Source organism: Schistocerca piceifrons, chromosome 2 (genome assembly GCF_021461385.2).
Source record: "Schistocerca piceifrons isolate TAMUIC-IGC-003096 chromosome 2, iqSchPice1.1, whole genome shotgun sequence".
NCBI classification, from domain to species: domain Eukaryota; kingdom Metazoa; phylum Arthropoda; class Insecta; order Orthoptera; family Acrididae; genus Schistocerca; species Schistocerca piceifrons.
The window spans coordinates 1,099,707,839-1,099,724,084 of NC_060139.1; the positions used below are offsets into that span (position 1 = coordinate 1,099,707,839).

General features: G+C 36.9%; 1 protein-coding gene across 1 annotated transcript in view; it reads right to left on the bottom strand.

Moving 5' to 3' along the window:
• The window catches only part of LOC124776159, a 230,546-nt gene that overhangs the window by 212,488 nt on the left and 1,812 nt on the right, over positions 1–16,246 (bottom strand). Inside the window, exon 2 of the mRNA XM_047250999.1 lies at positions 8,310–8,361. Coding sequence (XP_047106955.1) covers positions 8,310–8,361 — 52 coding nt within the window. The remainder of the gene's footprint in view (positions 1–8,309; positions 8,362–16,246) is intronic.

Genomic DNA, 16,246 nt, shown 5'->3' on the forward strand with positions numbered 1-16,246 from the left:
TGTCCCCAACATCCTCCATCAAACAGTCTCCATCCCCTCTGTGCTATAACATCCTCCCCTTTCCCAACTCCTGCACTTTTTGTTTGCCACCCACTGCTGACACACCTGCACATCTATTCCTCCTCCTCCCCTTTTTCACTCTATTTCCTCACACCTCCCTGCCCTGTGACTTCCTGACTCTGCACCTGTTGGCACTCTAGTCCCCACACCCTCTGCCAAACAGTGCTCCTCTTCCTTCGCCATTACACTACTGTCCCTTCCCCTTCCTCACCCCCTCCACATTGCTGTTACCACCTCTCATGATAACTGATTATGGTCTGAGTGCTCAGAGTTGGCAGTCATGTGTACACGAGGTGTGCTTGCTTGTGTGAATGAATGTTGGGTATTCCTCTTTTTCCAATAAAGGCTGTGGGTGAAAGCTTATATTTAAGTGTCTTTTAATTGTGCCTGTCTGCAACTTAGCATGTTATCTTAATAGATGTAACAATTTATCTTTTCCTACATTATTAAGTTTTTAAAAACTATAAAATAATAAATAAAATTATAAAACATGCAAACTGAAAGGTTAAATAAACTTAATACACATAGTTAATCCATCATACATGTAAGGATCATGCTGTAAGTCAGTATGATGTACCCTTAAGCCATTTGTGTTGTATTTGTAAACATTGGCTTCAGTGTAAACTCAGCCTCTGACATGAATAGTCTAGTTGGGACTATATGCATATGCAAGAGTTTTTTAATATTGTAACTTACATTTACTGGTATGTCTTTTATGACTGTCCATTTACAGAGCCATGCATTGTAGTGTAATATGGGTTATTCATGAGAATAATTTATATGTTCCACTGAAGGTGCTCATGCTGGCAAAAGATGGCCTTGGCTTTTACAAATAGTTTATGTAGTGGGAAAAATATACTGTGTACACCCCAATCTGTGATCTGGGCAGATGGTACTTATGCAGTGACATAACACAGCAGGGCTAGGTGTTGTTTGGTAACACTTGCTGGATGTCACCAAATATTTGTCGATGACATCCCTCTAAGGAGTTGTGAACACCCTACAGAAAATAGACATACTACAATGTAACTGCTGAAGACAAATGAAGACTGTAAAATCTTAAGTTGAGTTTAGTGTGGTCAGATATACTTAATGATGTATTTGAATTTATGGGTTATTGATAAATGCATCTGTCTTCCCAAACAGTTGAAAGAATACAGCAAATTATCAATCAGTAGCTGGATTTAGTGAAACACTCTCTTACAGCATCACCCTGCCTGGAGACAAAGTCGAGAAGAATAAGTTTGTGCATGGCTGTGGTATAGAGTAGCTGGACCATTAGAACAAAACAAAAAGGTTACCGTATTTGAAGAAGAACAGTAAAAGGTAATTTAGACCACATCAAACTGCCAGATGTGTCACGAAGTATTCCTTACTCAGAGTGTTACAGTCAAGTCACCATACACACACATGAAAGGGAAATATCACAGCATGTTACCTTATTGTGCTTTTTAACAGTGAAGATGACCACACAGTGACTGAAGTGTAGATGTGCAATAAACATCATTGCAACTGATTGCTGTACACTTTACTACTTAAATATTTAATTAGTGCTATATTAGAATTATCGCTGATTATTGGACAGTGTGTCATTAACTTATGCATCAATAACTTGACAGATTATCTGAGTGATTCTGCCACTGGACTCTTGGTTATCATTGAGCATTAACCGTATGCTATGTGCCAGTAATTTCACAAAATTGAAAACTTGTCACTGTCCAAGCAATAGGATCTCTGAGGGTAAAATATGTGAAAAAATCAAACCAAATTTATGATGTTGTGTACATTTTTTGAGCAAACACCATCAGAACTTTGTAAGATTTTCAGGTTCAAGGCAACAGACTGACATGCTATGGAGGAGCCAACAGAGATTATGAAAATGAATATGAAGCCTTAGAACTGGGTTCAGTTGTGTGCGTCTGCTTTTCCATAATACAGAGTTTACTAACTTCCAGCTTGTGTTTTGGAGCTTTACAATGAAGATACAACGGACTCTCATCTTTGTTAATTGCATTTGTCTACTGTATATGTTCCTTGCTACTCTATTTCATAACAGGATAATTAGCGCTTGCCATGGTATACAAGAAGTTCTTTCCTATAACAGGTGTACCAACATAATTAATTATGCTTATCTAGTGCATAATCAGTTTTGACTCATTTAATTGCTTGAGGATAACACTCGGTAAATTAATGAGAAGATCAATAAATACACCAAAGGCCCTGTCAATACAGTCACTGTCACTCAGTCTTTTCCACTCAGCTTTGCATAACTTGTCTGTTAGGTATATTCTGTGATCTGCTTTTAGCACCATGATCTTCATGACAAACAAGGGGAGATGTGCACCATGATAAAGACTTTCAATAGTCAACCATTATCTTGAAAAATGATCTGATATTATTAGACTACCAACTAGAATCTAATTCTTTTTTATATAAATTAATAGGTATAGAGTCCAAGCATGTGTTGTCTTGCAGTATGTCCATTATAACAGTACAAATTGACAGCATTTGAATAGTACTGTTTGAAAATCACACCTAATTTTTAGATTAATGTCTTCAATAAACACAAGGTTGAAGCTGCCATATTTCAAATCCAAATAAATAGTGAGACTCACAACTTTTTCACCAACTGTGTGTACAGGCTGCCTAGCCAGTTTGGGTTACCAGGTCCAATTTATCGATAATTTATTTACACTTCAAAATTTTCTTCCATAAATGTAGCTTCAGCAAAGCCAAAGGCTTGGAACCTAGCACAAGTTCTTGCAGTACTTATGTGATAGACTGGCCCATCCCTTCAGGACAGAAGCAGTTCTTTTTGTCAGAACTGCTGACAGGGTACGCTTTCAGCCGTCTGCTGAATCGACTGAAAGTGCCCACTCTGTCAATCGCCCGACGGGAGGCCTGAGAAAGGTGTCACGTGGTTACCACTGGTCACATCCTGGGAAGAAGAGGACAGTGAAGTTACCCTCTTGTAATTGAGCTTCCACACAGAGCAGATGCTCTTGATATCCAGCTTTCAGGTGGAGCAGATGCTCCCAAATCATCTGCACCCACCCCTGTTCTCCCTACCTGGTCACGAGCTAGCACAAATATGAACAATCTCTCTCCTCTCATACTCAGCAAACACTGACACTGGTGGATGTCCATCAAGCCCATACTGGATGAGGCCTCATGTATTCTCCATTTATCAGAATATTCCATGAGTTTCCTTTAACTCTCTCTTTTCATTATAAACCATCCTCCATTCCACCAATCACAAACCAACCCTCTACCATCCTTGACACAGGCTGCCTCCACACCAAGTGTGGTCTGTACACTCAGTAACACAAGAGTGTGGGCTACAATAGAGGAAAGTATTAATACTAAAAAATTATGCAGCTGCAATTAAAAAAAAAAAACCTTTCTTTTGAGCAAACATATCATAGATAATATTAGGCACTTTCTACATAAAAATAGCTATTCCTCCACAACTAATTATAGTCTGATGGAAAGAAGTTTCTAGCACATAACCTTCACAAATGTGCAATGCAAATTCAGCTTGTGTGAGCCAGTGACTGTTTATACAGAAGATATGAGAGAGCTTTGTGTTTAAGAAGGTAGTCTCTATGTGACTGCTTTAACTCATTGTTCTCCTCATCCCAAAATCTAGTCACAGCAGGCCTACCAATGATCTTCAGATTGTACTTGATATATGTGTGTAGGGACTTTTTGAAATATAGGTTGATTCTTATACAGAAGATGACAGTAACCACCCACTTTTTACAATGCTATTTATTTATTTAAACAGTGTCATTACCAGTTTCGAACTGAGGTTCATCTTCAGATGGCTAGTTCACATTAAGAATGTCAATTTCTGACAAAATAGCATTTCTGAAATATGTTTGTTTGGAACAGGAAGTACCTTCATTTGCCTTAAATAAGCATCATTGTTCCTCATCATAATATGCAGCCCATTATAAATAAAGTACAGCATCTCAAATTGACTTCCAATCACTGAACAGCACAGTTGCATGCATTATAGAGCTCTGGTGTGCAGATGGAAAAAATGCAGCATGAAGCACTTTTGCCAAATGAGAAGAAGAACGGCTACTGAAGAGCTGTAATAAAGGGAGGGAAACCTTGCATTTATATTAAAAATGTGACAGTTTAAAGACAGGCATGATCTTGCCACAATTAGTGTACATAAACGTTTCGAAATTCAACAATAAAAAAAGTTAATCCTTTTATATATGTGCCAGTCATCTATTGACAATGTAGACACCTAATGTCCTGAGCAGAGTGTCAGGTCCCATAATTAACACAATACTATGTGGAGAACATGAACACACATGTTAAGAATGAAGTTAGTAACTACTTCCTAAAATATTTTTAGTATGGCATCAATAATAAACACTTGAAAGAGGAAACTCAAAAATTTAGCATCAGTTTTAGACCATGTACTTACAGATACCAGCAGTGTACATATAAAAGATCTTGACCTCTCTGATTATGATTGCTAGACAATAAAATCCAAAAAACTGCAAGCCAAAAAAGGAAGTTCTCTGAAGCTAAAACTGTCAAACCAAACATGGGATGAAGTGTGTACATAAAACAATTTAAATGTAAAATACTCTAAATTCTACACTGTTGAAACACATTTTTAAGGATACATTTCCAAGACTGATCATCACAAATTGCTACACAAGCTTGGAAATCTTGGCATCAGAGGAACAGCTAACAACTGGCTCAGCTCTTATCTTAAGAACAGGGAACAATGTGAGGAAATAGATCAGGAAAGGGATAATGTTAGGAAATATAATTCCAAGCTACTGACTGATAAATATGGAGTGCCACAAGGATCAGTAATGGGTGCTGTTCTGTTCTTACTCTATGTAAATGACCTAAACATAAGCAATGACAGCATTAAAATATTTCAATTTGCTGATGATATGAGTGTTCTAATTACAGGAAACTCAGAAGAAATTCTTGTAAAAAACATAAAAGAAGCCACTGACAGTCTAACATGTCACTTTGATAACAATGACTTCATAATAAACAATGGAAAACTGCAGCTATGGATATACAAACACCACAAGCAAAAAATCTAGTATTACCCAATCTAGAGCTATATAGACAGACAATTACCAAAACAGCCTGCACCAAATTTCTTCAACTTGTTCTATAATGAGACATCATGAAATGGGAAGCAGGCATTGAGCAAATGAACAAAGAATTAAGTACTTCTTAATTTGTGCTGTGTACGTTAGAGAACTGTACCAGCCACAATGCTCTTCTATGTCTATATTAGGCAGTCATGCAATTCCAGCTCTGGTATGGGATTATGTTCTGGGAAATTTCTGAAAATGTCATCAAAACATTCAAAATTAAAAAAAAAAAAAAAAAAAAAATTAAAAGAAATTTATAAGAATAATGAAAGGGCAATATCATCCCAGATCGGGTAGACCATTGTTTCAAAAAAGAATGTTCCTGCATCTTCCTTGTATACATATGCTTCAAAATATCATGTATTTAAAACAAAACTTACATGCAAAAAGGCCACTCATCACTCAAAATATCACAAAATACTCAGCTATGATACAAGACAAAAATCGGATGTAAATGTTGAAAGTGCCAACACAAAGTTATTTCAAAACAGTCTTATCCATCCTAGTATAAAACTATACAATGCCTTTCCAGATACCATTAAACACACACAGAACATTGGTCACTTCAAATCCAAATTGAAGTCATACTTGGTTGATCACTGCTTTTACACAGTAAATGAATATCTACAAAAATAAATTTTTCTATATTAACCTAATGTAGTCTCATACAGAAGAACATTTGTATGTTATCTCTCTGTATATAGCCTAACAACATTTATTTAAGTATTAATCCTTAATTGATATATTAATGTGAGTTATTATGTACAAAGATATATATAAAATTGTTAATATATTGACATAAAAATCCAAATATCTCTTGCACATTGTTCAGCTATAGATGAAAATGGGACAATTGGTCTCTTGAGCAGCAGTATCTAAGAAAAAAAACAATAAATTGAACAACTTTGGGTACCAGAGGAACTTTGAAAAATCAGTTAAACTATTTTTCAGGGATTGTAAAAAAGCTGCAGCAATATAACAATAAAACATGTGTAGCAAACTCAATAAATTATGTAGCCAGCAGAACGATGTTATGTCCCACAACAGAGCAAGATATCATGTAGCTAACACAAAACGTAAAGAAAGAAGTCATCTGGTCTAGAAATTCATTCAGCTGTGTACTGAAGGTACGGATGAACAGGTGCAAACTAATTCCAAAACAGAAGAAACTTTTTATTTATTTATTTATTTATTTATTTGTCCAAGAATCATTTTAGTATGTTGTTTGTACATGTGACAAAGGCCAGTGGTAAACCTAGTTAATTTACAATACAATAGTCATTATGACTACATTGCTGACATAATCAAAATGCATAATAATGTGGGTTAGTGTACTAAATTGCTTCCACATGTGATAATAACAGTTATTAAGTGAGACAACATGATAAGCACAACATAAACTTTATTGTGAATTGACAGTTAGTAAAATTTTGTAAATGGAGTTTACTTATTATGATATTTCATAAATTCAGACAAAGAATAAAAGCAGTGGTCAAGCAAGAACTGTTTTAACTTTATTTTAAATGCATTTAATGTAGGTATGCATTTCAGGTGAGAAGGCAAATTGCTCCAGTATGATATACTCCTCTTTTGCATAAGCTTGTATTTACCGTGTCCATGTGTAGGTTCATCTCTTGCCTAGTTTCATATGTGTGTATATCATATTTTCCTTTTTCAAGATGCACGCTTTAGTGAAAATTATCATTTCGTATATATACAAGCAAGACAGCAGTAATATTTTGAGATTTTTAAGAAGGAATCTACAGAAACCCTTGCATTTAGGATTTTTTTATCACCCTGATAATCTTTTTCTGTATTTTAAGTGTTTTTGTAGAATTTTTGGAATTCTCCCAAAAAATTATGCCATACATAAGTAGCAACTGTATACTACAATGGTACATTGTCAGCACTGATGAACAGCTTGTATTCTGAGTGAGGATCCTAACAACATATACTAGTGAATACAGTCTCTTATTTAAATTGTTTAGGTGCACCTCCCACTTCAGATTTGCCTGAAAATGAATGTCTAAAAATTCTGTGTGACTGACCTACAACACATTTTTTTCCTTTGACGTTGAAAACAGGGTTTGCAGGATGGAGGTTTTGTGTGGTGTGAAAGTTAAACTGTCTCAGTTTTTGCAGAATTTACAATGATCCTACTGGTCCTGAACCAGTACATTAAGGTATACATAACTGATATCGCAGCCTACTGCAGATTTTTCTCATTCTGTGATTTAATTAGAATATTAGTGTTATCTGTAAAGAGTACAGTGTTTTTAGTATTTCATTTAAGAAGGCAAAATTTGCTGTCTGAGTTGACTTTACAGCTATGAACCAATGATGGGAGTTCCTTATCAGCCTCTCTTTATTTACGAAAACTGTTTATCTTCTAAGGAACACTTTTTCCATAACTTTGCTGAAGCCTGACAATACTGAAACTGGCCTATAATTAGCAATATCACTTTTTGCACCCTTCTTATGCAAAGGTGTTACTTTTGCAGTTTTTAGATTGTCTGGAAACACACCATCATCAAAAGATGAATTTACTATGTCTGTTAGTAGTTCCACAATATATGTTGCACTAACTTTGATCTGGTATCTCATAACACCCACTGAATATTTATTAGGTCATTCGTTTTGGATTAAATTTTTGATCTGAGTGACAGTCTGGCTGTCTGCCAAGGTGTGTATTTATTAACTACTGTGCTATATTAGAGAAATAACTGTTGAAAGTACTAGCCACATTAACCTATTTTTGTTCATAATCAGCTCTATATTGCTGTGATTAAATGGCCTGATGCCCACTTCTTTCCTTATAATTTGCCAGGTAGCTTTAGTTTTATTCTTGATATTATGCAATATTTATTCATTTTCTAGTTTTTTTGGTTTTGAAATAACTCATGTTAGTATTCTTCTATATCTTTTGAAATGTGTAATAAAGTCAGGATTAGTATATTGTTTGGAGTACTCATACAACCTCCTTTTATTTTGACATGATATCCCTTTTGTAATCCAATTGTCTTTTTTTGAATAGAGTTAAACATAGCTATTTTCTTGGGAAACGCCATTTCGAAAATTAATGTTTGAATGTAGCCATAAACTTACCATCTTTCTCATTGGCATCATGACAGTCATATACATCTTTCCAACTTCCACCCTTTAGGAGAGAACAAAAGTATTACACATTTTTTGTAATGAAATTCCTTACAATGTTCGTATTCTACAGGCAATTGAGTGTACTGAAATATTCACTGCAAGAATTTGAGCACTGTGATTACTAAAACCCATGTTTACAAATTGTATGTTGTAGGTATATTTGCGTGTATTTATCAAGATCTAATCAATAATAGATACAAAGGTTGGTGTTTCCTGAGTTACCGTATTTACTCAAATCTAAGCCGCACTTTTTTCTGGTTTTTGTAATCCGAAAAAACTGCCTGCGGCTTAGAATCGAGTGCAAAGTAAGTGGATGTTCTGAAAAATGTTGGTAGGTGCCGCCCCAACTAACTTCTGCCGTCAAATATGCAGCGCTACACAGGCATGCTTTGCAGCCACAAAGATAAATACTGGCACCAAAACCTCTGCTTCAGTAAATAAATTTTAAAAAAAGGTGAAAGACGAGCTTTTTTTCTCCGCCCCGAGTTTCGACCACAGCATTTTCATACATTATACAACAAAATAAATACGAATTCCATATTGTTCATCTTCGAATGTAGCAGCATTCCAATGTATTATGAAAATCCGACTGGCAAGACTGTTTGGATGTTTGTCAATATGGCCCACTCTACGTTCTGAATTTTTTCCTACCTGTGAGAAGACGCGGTTGTTAATAGGAACTTTTATGAATTGTGAATCACATGCAGTATTCTCTTCACCAAAAGAATAATATGACTATAAACATTTTGCCATGTATTCTTTCGTGTTTGCTGCTATCTCATTTAAATCCTGTCTGCCTAATAAACTACGAAACTAGTTGAGACAACAGCAAACGCGGAAGAATATACATATCATGTCATGTTTATATTCATATTATTCTTATGCCTAATAGTGATACAGTCAGAAATGAAGCACGGCAATTGACTAGATTTTTAAATCTAAGATGAATCTAATTTCTGTGCAGAATGTAATGTACTAAAGAGGCATCTGCAAAGATTTTTAAATGGAGAACAATTTTCGCCAAACTCTCATTCAGAACATGTTCTATCATACGCAGTTTATTATTTGGTTCTTGTTGATCATTATCAAAGAAAGCAGCAGTGTAAGTAGCAACAAATAGCAGTCTCTTGCCATTGTTTCGCTAATGAGATGATTCCTCTCTTTTTTTATTAATTGCAAGCACGGTAGCGTGCACAAAAGCAAGCCTTGCTGTGAGTGGCGACAGGCCGTAAACACTCATTATCAGAATGGTGACAAACAATGCATGGCACAGTACAGTAATGCATTTTCAGCTTAGAGTGTCGTGAACACGCATAACAAAGAGAACGGGACGTTTCAGATCAAAGCAAAATAAGCAATCAATTCAAACCAGACGAAGCACGTGAAAAAGGAAGGGTACCCATATAAATACGCACGGAGCACCTGACGCAAAGCAATGGCTACCTGGTAAAGCTTAACTGCTAAGCTTACAACTCGAACCAAACAACTGTAGCTGTATCGTCATTCATTCGACCTAAATTGTCTCTCATATTACAATGGACCAACTTTGTTTCGATTTGGAGGTGCGGCCTAAAACTTTTCTCCCCTTGAATTTCGAGTCTCAAATTTCAGGTGCGGCATAGATTCGGGAAATTTTTTTTCCCCCCGATTTCGAGTCTCATTTTTCATGTGCGGCTTAGATTCGAGTAAATACGGTAGTTCAGTTACTGTTGCACTGATGCTGAATGATTGTAGTACATTTTTTTAATGTCATTTCAGAATTTATTGGATTTCAAGAAAACTATATCAAAGTCCTCCCCCCATGAACCATAGACCTTGCCATTGGTGGGGAAGCTTGTGTGCCTCAGCAACACAGATAGCTGTACCGTATGTGCAACCAAAATGGAAGGGTATCTGTTGAGAGGCCAGACAAACGTATGGTTCCTGAAGAGGGGCAGCAGCCTTTTCAGTAGTTGCAGGGACAACAGTCTGGATGATTGACTGATCTGGCTTGTAACATTAACCAAAGCGGCCTTGCTGTGCTGGTACTGCGAACAGCTGAAAGCAAGCGGAAATTACGGCCGTAATTTTTCCCGAGGGCATGCAGCTCTACTGTATGGATAAATGATATTGGCGTCCTCTTGGGTAAAATATTCTGGAGGTAAAATAGTCCCCCATTTGGGTCTCCGGGCGGGGACTACTCAGGAGGACGTCGTTATCAGGAGAAAGAAAACTGGCATTCTACGGATCGGAGCGTGGAATGTCAGATCCCTTAATCGGGCAGGTAGATTAGAAAATTTAAAAAGGGAAATGGATAGGTTAAAGTAAGATATAGTGGGAATTAACGAAGTTCGGTGGCAGGAGGAACAAGATTTTTGGTCAGGTGAATACAGGGTTATAAATACAAAATCAAATAGGGGTAATGCAGGAGTAGGTTTAATAATGAATAAAAAAATAGGAGTTTGGATAAGCTACTGCAAACGACATAGTGAAAGCATTATTGTGGCCAAGATAGACACGAAGCACACACCTACAACAGTAGTACAAGTCTATATGCCAACTAGCTCTGCAGATGATGAAGAAATTGATGAAATGTATGATGAGATAAAAGAAATTATTCAGGTAGTGAAGGGAGACGAAAATTTAATAGTCATGGGTGATTGGAATTCGAGAGTAGGAAAAGGGAGAGAAGGAAACATAGTAGGTGAATATGGATTGGGTCTAAGAAATGAAAGAGGAAGCCGCCTGGTAGAATTTTGCGCAGAGCATAACTTAATCATAGCTAACACTTGGTTCAAGAATCATGAAAGAAGGTTGTATACATGGAAGAACCCTGGAGACACTAGAAGATATCAGATAGGTTATATAATGGTAAGACAGAGAGGAACCAGGTTTTAAATTGTAAGACATTTCCAGGGCCAGATGTGGACTCTGACCACAATCTATTGGTTATGAACTGTAGATTAAAACTGAAGAAACTGCAAAAAGGTGGGAATTTGAGGAGATGGGATCTGGATAAACTGAAAGAACCAGAGTTTGTAGAGAGTTTCAGGAAGAGCATAAAGGAACAATTGACAAGAATGGGGGAAAGAAATACAGTAGAAGAAGAATGGATAGCTTTGAGGGATGAAGTGGTGAAGGCAGCAGAGGATCAAATAGGTAAAAAAACGAGGGCTAGTAGAAATCCTTGGGTGACAGAAGATATACTGAATTTAATTGATGAAAGGAGAAAATATAAAAATGCAGTAAATGAAGCAGGCAAAAAGGAATACAAACGTCTCAAAAATGAGAGCGACAGGAAGTGCAAAATGGCTAATCAGGCATGGCTAGAGGACAAATGTAAGGATGTAGAGGCTTACCTCACTAGGGGTATGATGGATACTGCCTACAGGAAAATCAAAGAGACCTTTGGCGAAAAGAGAACCACTTGTATGAATATCAAGGGCTCAGATGGAAACCCAGTTCTAAGCAAAGAAGGGAAAGCAGAAAGGTGGAAGGAGTATATAGAGGGACTACACAAGGGCGATGTTCTTGAGGACAATATTATGGAAATGGAAGAGGATGTAGATGATGATGAAATGGGAGATATGATACTGCGTGAAGAATTTGATAGAGCACTGAAAGACCTAAGTTGAAACAAGGCCCCGGGAGTAGACAACATTCCATTAGAACTACTGACAGCCTTGGGAGAGCAAGTCCTAACAAAACTCTACCATCTGCTGAGCAAAATGTATGAGACAGGCGAAATACCCTCAGACTCCTAGAAGAATATAATAATTCCAATCCCAAAGAAAGCAGGTGTTGACAGATGTGAAAATTACCGAACTGTCAGTTTAATAAGTCACGGATGCAAAATACTAATGCGAATTCTGTACAGACGACTGGAAGAACTGGTAGGAGCTGACCTCGGGGAAGATCAGTTTGGATTCCGTAGAAATATGGGAACACGTGAGGGAATACTGACCCTACAACTTATCTTAGAAGCTAGATTAAGAAAAGGCAAACCTACGTTTCTAGCATTTGTAGACTTGGAGAAAGCTTTTGGCAATGTTGACTGGAATAATCTCTTTCAAATTCTGAAGGTGGCAGGGGTAAAATACAGGGAGCGAAAGGCTATTTACAATTTGTATAGAAACCAGATGGCAGTTATAAGAGTTGAGGGCCATGAAAGGGATGCAGTGGTTGGGAAGGGAGTGAGACAGGGTTGTAGCCTCTCCCTGATGTTATTCGATCTGTATATTGAGCAAGCAGTAAAGGAAACAAAAGAAAAATTCGGAGTAGGTATTAAAATCCATGGAGAAGAAATAAAAACTTTAAGGTTCGCCGATGACATTGTAGTTCTGTCAGAGACAGCAAAGGACTTGGAAGAGCAGTTGAATGGAATGGACAGTGTCTTGAAAGGAGGATATAAGATGAACATCAACAAAAGCAAAACAAGGATAATGGAATGTAGTCGAATTAAGTCAGGCGATGCTGAGGGAATTAGATTAAGAAATGAGACACTTAAAATAGTAAAGGGGTTTTGCTATTTGGGGAGCAAAGTAACTGATGATGGTCGAAGTAGAGAGGATATAAAATGTAGACTGCCAATGGCAAGGACAACGTTTCTGAAGAAGAGAAATTTGTTAACATCGAGTATTGATTTAAGTGTCAGGAAGTCATTTCTGATAGTATTTGTATGGAAGTGAAACATGGACGATAAATAGTTGGGACAAGAAGAGAATAGAAGCTTTTGAAATGTGGTGCTACAAAAGAAAGCTGAGTATTAGATGGGTAAATCACATAACTAATGAGGAAGTATTGAATAGGATTGGGGAGAAGAGGAGTTTGTGGCACAACTTGACAAGAAGAAGGGATCAGTTGGTAGGACATGTTCTGAGGCATCAAGGGATCACCAATTTAGCACAGGAGGGCAACATGGAGGGTAAAAATCGTAGAGGGAGACCAAGAGATGAATACACTAAGCAGATTCAGAAGGTTGTAGACTGCAGTATGTATTGGGAGATGAAGAAGCCTGCACAGGATAGAGTAGCATGGAGAGCTGCATCAAACCAGTCTCAGGACTGAAGACCACAACAACAACAACATATTAAAGTCAACACATATAAGTACATTTTTCTTGGGAGAGTGAATGATTTCCTCCATGTGATTGTAAAACACTTTTTTTTCTCCGTCTGGTGACTGGTATACACATACAATAACTGTATTTTGCCTTGGTAGGTCAGCTGTAAAGAGGTCTATATCTCTTTCACAGGACATTTTATGGTGTTTAGTTACACTTTTGAATTCAGTATTTTCTCTAACATATACACATATATACATGACTCCATATTTTCCTACAAAACATGTTTGCAAGTTTGAACTGAGGAATGTATGTTTGCTCTAACATATCTTGTTTTAGCCAGTGTTCTGTAAAGCATGGCACAAAAATTTCATTTGTTCATATAACATTATTTCTATTTCATTTAGTTTATTTTAGAGTGATTGAACATTTTGATGGAGTAATTTAAAATTAGGTACAAGGAGTAAATCATTTCTTTCACTATTTCAATTAGTGTCTGTCTTGTTGCTGCATTTGATGGCTTAAAATTTAACCTAGTAAGTGTGCTGTTGTGGCTATCTTTGAGCTTATTTTTTGTTATATACTGGTCCATACCTGTTTTCTCATGTGCAGCACTTTCACTTTGAGACTGGCACTTTTTATCTGATTGTCCGTTTGCATATGCTATTTGCCTGTACTAGTAAGGGAAGAGTAGGAACAGTGAGACACAAAAATTTAAATCCAAATTACACTTTAAAACAATCTTTATTGGTTTAATATCTTATGGTAACTACATATACTGTGCTTAAGTATGTTCAAAGTGGTATAATAATGTTTTAATGTATTGTGTTTCCTTTTAAAAAATTAATAATGAATGTGTCTCACTGTACTCATGAATTTTTAATGAAGGGTACAGTGAGACAGTGCCTCAAATTCTAACAAACATCATAATAAGCAAAGTTGATCTTAAATGAAAGCAGACTGTTGTCTTTTTGTCTTGCTATGTGTTGTAGTAGAGTTAGGCGATAACATTTTTCTGCATTTTGTGTCAATGAACGAAATATCTGAAACTACAGGCATCACAAATTTGTTCTCTAGTTTCAAACTTTTCCTAACAAATGTAACTTCACATTCAGATGACTCTCCTATAATTGAAAGAATTTTTCCTACATAATATATTTTCTTTTTCACCTCAAACTCTCATAAAACGAAGTCACCCACTTTGGGTGAGTGCTGGAATCAGTTGTGTCTGATCAGAGGTCTCATCATCTGAAGAATCTTGCAAAATTAATTCACTTTCATCAGTATCAGTTTCATCAACTAGGAATAAAGCTGCTTTGCTTTAGGTCCCTTAATGTCTTTTCGTTTCCTTTTCATTTGTAGTTCGTTTCTTTCTGGTGCGTTGGTCGCATTGTTCTTCCTTTAGGCTGTCGGCGACTGCAATTTTTTCTTGGTTTTGCCTTTGGGAAACCTCGTATGTCTTTTGCAGAGAGATAAGATGTTGTTGCAGATTTTACATGTGATTGTGAAGAGGTGGATGCTACAGACTGTGCTTCAATTTCATCATGTGATCGGTGTCCCACTTCAGTTTCAGTTTTAAGGTCTTTTTCAGGTGATATTTGTGTTTCCAGGCTTTCATTTAAAGGTCTGTCAGTAACAGAGGATGGAAGAAAATCATCCTCATAGAACACATGGTGATCTAAAGGAAATATTCCTGTCTTCTTAAATCCAGTGATGATATTGATAGGAGTCATTCCTAGGGGATGTGCTATCCCCAAACAGTGAGCTACATTGTAAATTGAAAATGTTTCACCTGGATGAGACATCATCCATGTATCTACAGCAGCATCATAAAATGTATGGAAAGGTTTCATGACATGACATCAAGAGGCTACAGTTTATTGGTGCAATGAAATGGAATTGTCAGAATTGTTATCCCATTCTCTTTGAACAGATCTACTGCCTCTATTGAGAGGTGGCTCTCATGATTATCCACCAGTAACAAAGATGGATTTGCTTTTGAGCTGGCAGAGAACTTGATGAAGTGATTTATTTAATTGTATGGCTAGGGCCCCCTGTCAGGCAGACCGTTCACTGGGTTCTGGTCACCACTTCAGTGACCTGCAGTTGGTGAGGATGTTAGGATGATAATGAGGACAGCACAACATCCAGTCCCTGCATGGAAAAAATTCCCCGACCCAGCTGGGAATCGAACCTGGGCCCAGAGGAATGACAATCCGTCATGCTGACCATTCAGTTACTGGGAGCGGACGATGAAATGATGAATGACCCTCACAAAACATTCTGAGCTCATCAGGCCTCCTTTAATGGCAAGACCTAATGTGCCAGCACATGCTCCTAATATCATATGATCTTTAAAATTCACATGTGGTAATATCATGACAGGGGGTAGGCTGTTACCAAGAGCATTTATAACACAATATGTCGTAACCAGTGTTCCATGTTCGGCACTGGTTGCCTTGTTAACTTGCTTCATACCCTTTAAGGGCAAAATCTTCTGTGACTTCTGCACTGTTGTTGTTCCAGTTTCATCAAGACTGAAAATACGTCTTCCATCAGCAAAATTTGAATGACATTTGATTACTTCTTCCACTTTATCAAAGAAATTTTACACATTAAATTTATTAAAGCCTTTAGCTCTCGATGAGCTGCATCCTTTCGGGGTTTGAAGAGAAACTAGATATTCACACAAACTAAGCTTCAACTCTGGTGGAAAAATGCGGTTCACTGAATAGTTGGGACACATGTTTGAAATGTTATCCTCACAATATTTCTTAGCATATTGACTAATTGTTTGAAAGGATAAGCCTTTCAGCTTAGATGCACTCCTGATCTTCATTTTATT